At 39.9% G+C, this 6,226-nt stretch overlaps 1 protein-coding gene across 1 annotated transcript; it reads right to left on the reverse strand.

Moving 5' to 3' along the window:
* Positions 1-358: 358 nt before the first annotated feature.
* On the reverse strand, positions 359-5,988 carry TPBG (trophoblast glycoprotein). The gene has a single exon (XM_037844592.1). It carries the CDS (start codon positions 5,852-5,854, stop codon positions 4,592-4,594), a length of 1,263 nt encoding a protein of 420 aa, XP_037700520.1. The 5' UTR covers positions 5,855-5,988; the 3' UTR covers positions 359-4,591.
* Between the last annotated feature and the right edge of the window lie 238 nt (positions 5,989-6,226).

Below are 6,226 nucleotides of genomic sequence, written 5' to 3' on the forward strand. Positions count from 1 at the left end.
TGACAGTCTCACCTGGCGACTGACTGACCTCGTGGCCATGAACTTGGTCTCATTTGTTTAGTGTTCTCACCAGCTGAGCTAACTCAACTTTAAGAGAGAATTATACAAATTAGCACAGCTTTCCAGAGTTTTTATTTTTCCTTTCAAAAGAAATATCACCATTAAATTTCCAAAATATTTCCTATCATGCTGTAGACTTAAAGGAGCTTTATAGTGATAAGACTGGTATGAAAAAAAAACAAAAAAATACTTAAGCATCTTCAGGGCCCTGAAGGATACTAATTTTTTTTAACACACTGAAAGTGAAATCTAGAGCAAATTGAAACATCCATTAAAATAAAAAACAATAAAACACAAATAAATTCATGAAAACAATTGCTTTATTCTCATTATTAATAGATGAACATTCCAAAGGCCTCATTAGGTATTTAATATCACCATCCGACAAGAAGAACGCTAGAAGGTAAGTCTGGAACCTTGGGATCTAGTCCCGATTCTTATTATGTAATATAAAGATGTCACAATTACCAGTTTCTTCAACTGCAGAATGGGAGATGGGGCTTGAAAAGTCTAAGGGCCCCTCCAATATTGAAATACTAAGAATTTTTATTCTTGTCAAAATTATATAAATCACTTATTAGTTTTTAAAATCTAGATCTTTTAAACCCAGGACAAAGATAGAGCCGCTAAAATGTTCTAAGAGAAAACACAAGATAAAACAAGCCAACTTTTTTAATCAAAAGTCTCTAAGGGTAAGAATGGAAAAAAAAAAAAAAAAAACTGTACAAAACATCAAGGAGTTATTTTTCAAAAGGATATATGTTGATCTAGACAATTCAGAATATATTTTATTCAGCTAATAATTTCTAATACCACACTGTGGGACTGAAGAAAGAGTTTTAAAAACCATTGTCAGGGTATTTTTCATATAGTGTCTGGAAATATGACTTCCTGCCTTCTCTTTCCTTTACTGTCAACGCTTGTGCAAGTGCAAAACTGAAACCAGAGTCTCATCTAACAAAGGTCGTCACTTTATGGTGCTACTCTGAAGGCTGGGTGACTGAATACATTTTGGAGCAGGAGGAAAGCATGTGCCAAATTGTTTTTAACCTTGCAAATCCTCATGGGTTCTCTTTTTAGTGGAATCTTTGGAGAAAAATTAAAATGTAAAGCAGAAATGATTTGAAAAATGCCCAAACTAGAGTTGGAAAGCCTTTAACATCCTCAACAAGGTAGTGGATATATTGGAACATCAGGACGAAAAGGGTTTACCTGGGAGTAAAACAGAATTCCTATGACAATTTGGTTCTTTTTCACATCCATTCTAACTGAAAAGACAGAGGACAAAGATACGTTATTTATAATTAAATACTAAGCTGAGCATAATACACGTTTACTGCCAATCAAGATATTTAAAAAAATCTGTGATTTATTTATTTCAACCAAGCCTATTTCCCCCAAAGTGTATAGCTACTTTTCCTTTAAGAAATTCCGTCAATTGTGCTTCAAAGTTTATTTTGTTAAGAAAAATCTATCAGCAGCTGTTCAAACCTACCTTATAGGTCACCAGTGAACCACACTTCTGGCAGCAAAACTGATGATACATATATTGATGACACAAACTGAATAGTTAAAAGGAAAGTGGGGAGTTATGATTCAAGGTCAAACAGTTGCATTATCCTAAAATCTGTGCCACTTTAAATAGAAATTTATTGGACATTTTAATAGCTTTTAAATTGAGGGATTTATCAAGTCCTTGAATTTTTAAGTATTTTTCTAAGTTTCTTCAAATGAAACTTGTAAAGGATAAATGAAGGATGTTTTCTTTTCTGTTGAAAAACTTGTTAAAGCTCAGTAATAGTTTATTACCAATCAAAATGAATTTTAAAAATGGATCACTTTTAGGTTTGGGGGATCAATAATGCATAATTTTATTGAAGAACTGAGTTTAAAACAAGTACACAAAGTGATGCCTTTATTTTTTACTTCATTTTTCCTATATCCCCTTATGCTTATTGGAAGCATCTATCTGTCATATAGGCTTATAGACATATAGTATTATGACTACACAATAGCAATTAGTTTTTAAACAATGTGTTTCTTAAGAATTTTATATTGTCATATATTGGAGAATAGTAAAGTGATGTAAGAAGAAAAAAAAAAGCCATGGCAAGTTGGGAAGTTCATAAAAAGGAAGAAGCAAGCAATCATAACTTCAAAAAAGCCTAATAGGAGAAAACTTGGCTTCACTTTATTATAGATTCAGCTGCAGGGAATTCATGAGAAAAACTGGACTAACGAATCTACTACTTTCCTAGGACTTGGATAAAGCTTAATTTTTATCATTTAGATCATCACATGACGCAGAAGAAACAATTCTTCTTAATGGAGGCTCTATAAATATTATAATTTGTTATTTTCTAACATATCAACAGACTTACCTACTAAAGTATTTAGAAGATTATGTTATTACATGTTTTCAGGATTTGGGGCAGACTAGTATTTTCATCATTCTTAGGAAATAATGGCAGCCAGCCAGATTATGAATTCCCGGTGAACACTTAAAATGTCTAATGGAATATTAAGTTCCATATATTTAGACTTTTCTCAGGTAATTACAGGATCTGAACTGTAACCCATAAATAATGAATAACATAATATTTCATAAAATGAGCCTATAAAACTTAATGGAGTTAAAACTTCATATTCTGACTATACAGTCTAAATGAGGAACAGATTCACAGATTTCTAGGCCTATTTTGAAAATTTCTCCAATTTAATTCAAAGAAGGAATTTGCAAAGATTTTATAAAAACATAGAAATACAAAATTTATTTCAAGCATAAAGCATTGCAGAACATCATCAATTTCAAGGGAAAAAGACTCCAATACTTACTGATGCAAATTCATCTACTACTTTAAATTAAACAATATTAGCTAAATTAAATTTAAGACACTCTATAGCTTGGAGGTTGATTAATGGAATTTACTTTTAAACATAAATGGCAGGTAACTCTGAAAACAGAAAATCTTGTCTATCATTGATACTATCAATTGATTAACTGATTGCTTTCATATCCATCTGAATTTGATTTATTCTTCATAAAGGTGTATATACAAATGTTTGGCTAAATGTTTAGGTAAAACAAAAATATTTTCAAATTCTTAATTACTGAACTGTGTATCTGGGTATAAGAACTTATGATTAGTTGGGACATTTGTTTATGGACATAGACATTTATAGTTATTTCCTCAAATTCCTATCCTATCATGACAACTTATTAAACATTACAATCTGAGTCTCTGACAAATTATCACCAGTGTTCCATTTTAAAAATGTTTTTTTTAAAAAAAATTCTCAAAAAAAGCTGTTTACAACATGATCATGGAAAATATTTTTAATCTATATTTTTAACTGTTTTTATTCTAGAATATTCTGTCTTTAAAACACTTCACTTTCATACATTTATTTGCATTATATTTGTTTCTTCACACTCTGTTCTAAAAATTATAGAACAATGACATATGGAGAGTTTTATTAAGGTAAATAACATTTTCCTAGCCTAGCAACTTCATTAGTCTAGGAAAAAAAACACGAACTCTGAACGTTTTTTATAGGGAACTCTTCACCGTTACCAACTTTATAATGCTCTTAAAATTCTTTCAAGAAGAGAATTAACTTAGGGACCATAAGAAATCTATTTTACATGAATATTCAAAATCTATTTAAACCCTGAAAGGGACCCACCATTTCAAAAACTATCTCCAAAGTCTATCCTCATAAGATGGTCTCCAGTTTGATTCTCAGCTGTTGTAAACTACTAACTTAATTACCATTTAGATCAAAATCATTCAATCTCATTCCCCCTAGTCCTTCTGTCAAAGAGCAAACTTGGACACAACTGTAATTCTTTTACTGACATTTATTTAATTTTTTAAAACAATTCAGCCTGATCTCAATGCAGTTTATTAAAAAACAGTATAGTTTCATATAAACTGCAATCAAAAAAGTAATTTACTTTGTTGAAGTTATCTGAAGTTGCAAGTTATTTTTTTTATATGCAGAACAGTAAAATGTCAGCATGCTCTTTGGATGCATGTGCTCCTGTGTACTACGGAGTTATTTTGAAGAGCTTGCTAATGTCTGCAGGCAGTTTATGAAATGCAATTATTTTCTCCACAATTTAGGTACATGAAAATGAAACTGGTATTTATGAATAAAGTATTTTTCTCAAAAAAGTTGAGGCAGCTTTTGTTGAATGCTATCTGTGTGGCTACACCTTGAACTATACTAAGAGAAACAGGCAGCAAGGATCCCATGTTCATGCTCAAACTTGAAAAAAATCCCTCCACACGCTAATGGAGTCCAAGACAGGGAGGAGGACAAAATACTATGCACAGCTGTCCATCGTCTTACATTAACAGAACACACCAAGAAACTTTACAGAACAAAGAAGCAAATTCCCCTCACTGCTTTCAGTCAGTCAGTGGTGTCTATAGCGGAGGGTGGAAATAGAGCAAGCCTAGTAGGGGATAAAGCTTAAGTCTACATCTCATGCATAGTTGTCCTTGTTCTGTCCTCAAAATGTTTCTCAGACATCCGAATTAGAACTGAGGTTTGTTAACCTGGGGTCAGCATTGATTTCGTATCTGTAATGATATCCTTCCATGTGATCCCTGCAGGCATCTCTGATATTATGCATCCACTTTTTTATCCCCTTGCGGTTCAAATACAATACCAGTAGGAAAATAGCTCCTATCAGGGCTAAAACAATACCCAGGAAGACATAAGAAGTCTGCAGGGATGGGGGTAGGATGGGGTCACAGTCCAGGTCGGAGCTGCTGAGTTCCAATAAAACACGATTCCTCATTTTTTCCGGGAATACACAGGTGAGCCTGGCTTTACCCTGCACTATCTCGGACTCCTTGAGCCAGGCCACCATGTCGGCCATGTGGCAGTCGCAGACCCAGGGATTGTTGTCCAGAAAGACCCTTACGCGGGGCAGGCTCTGCAGCTCTGCCAGGGTGCCGTTATGAAGGACCTTGAGGGCGTTGTCCTCCAAGTGGAGGCTCTCTAGGTGTGTCAGGTTGCGGAAGGACACGTAGGTTAGGCTCACCAGCGAGTTGTTGCGGAGATCCAAGTGTCTGAGGCTCGGCAGTTGGCCCAGCACGTCCCGGGGCAAGTAGAGAAAGTGGTTGCTGGCCAGCTCCAGGTGGCGCAGCCCGCGCAACATGCTGCCTTCCCGCAGTGCCGCGGCCACCATGCCCTCGAAGCTCTGGTTCCGCTTGTCGTCCTCAGGGGGCACGATGTGGTTCAAGATCAGCTCCACCAGGGGACTGGGGGCCGAGATGCTGGAGTTGCTACCCGAGAAAGCGAAGGAGCTGAGATTCGCCAGCGGGTTGTGGCTGAGGTCGAGCTGGCGCAAGCTGGGCAGATGCTCGAAGGCTCCGGCGCACACCTCCCCCAGGCGGCTGCCGCTGAGGTTGAGCGCGGCCAGCTCCGCCAGCGGCGGCCGGCGAGCAAAAGCGCCGGCCGGAAGCACGGACAGCTGGTTGCCGGTGAGGAAGAGGTTGCGCACGTAAGGGGGTAGGTCCGCCGGCACCTCGACCAAATTACGGTTAACGCACTTCACAGTGCGTGCCGCCTCCGAACACTCGCACTGCTGGGGGCAGTGGCCCGGCAGCGGGGGCTGGGCGGACACCGCCGAGGACAGGGACGACGCCGACGAAGTGGAGGAGGATGCCGAGGAGGTGGGGGAGGACGAGGAGACCCAACCCAGGAGGACCAGCGCCAGCCGCGCCAGCCGCAGCCGCCCGTCTCCGGCGGCGGGGCCACGGGAACACGCCCCAGGCATCGCGGCTCGCGTCTCCTCGGAGCTGGGCTGGGGCGGCGCCCGCTCCGACGGCTCGGGATGCTGGGCTCAGAGAGCGCGGGCTGGCCGGAAGCGTCTGGAGAAACTTTCCTCTCGTGGGAGCAGAGGAGGGACGCCGCAGCCGGAACTTTGCTAAACCCTTGGCCACCGGGCTTTCCCCTCCCGGGGCCGATTCCCCCGCCCCTTCCCTCCAGAAGTACGCACGGCGGGTTCGGGACGCTCTGCTTCGCGCTCCTCCTCCCGCTCCTCTTCCTGCAGTCACCGCCCCCGGGTGGCACCTCCTCGCCTCTTTTGTTGGCCGCTCTCGCTGGATCCGCTGCGCGACCTGGGACGAGCGGGGGAGAAGCGTGAGGA

This window comes from Choloepus didactylus, chromosome 7 (assembly GCF_015220235.1).
Source record: "Choloepus didactylus isolate mChoDid1 chromosome 7, mChoDid1.pri, whole genome shotgun sequence".
NCBI classification, from domain to species: domain Eukaryota; kingdom Metazoa; phylum Chordata; class Mammalia; order Pilosa; family Megalonychidae; genus Choloepus; species Choloepus didactylus.

Excerpts from the sequence above, each read along its gene's own strand:
- TPBG (XM_037844592.1), bottom strand. The coding sequence starts at position 5,854 with ATGCCTGGGGCGTGTTCCCGTGGCCCCGCCGCCGGAGACGGGCGGCTG.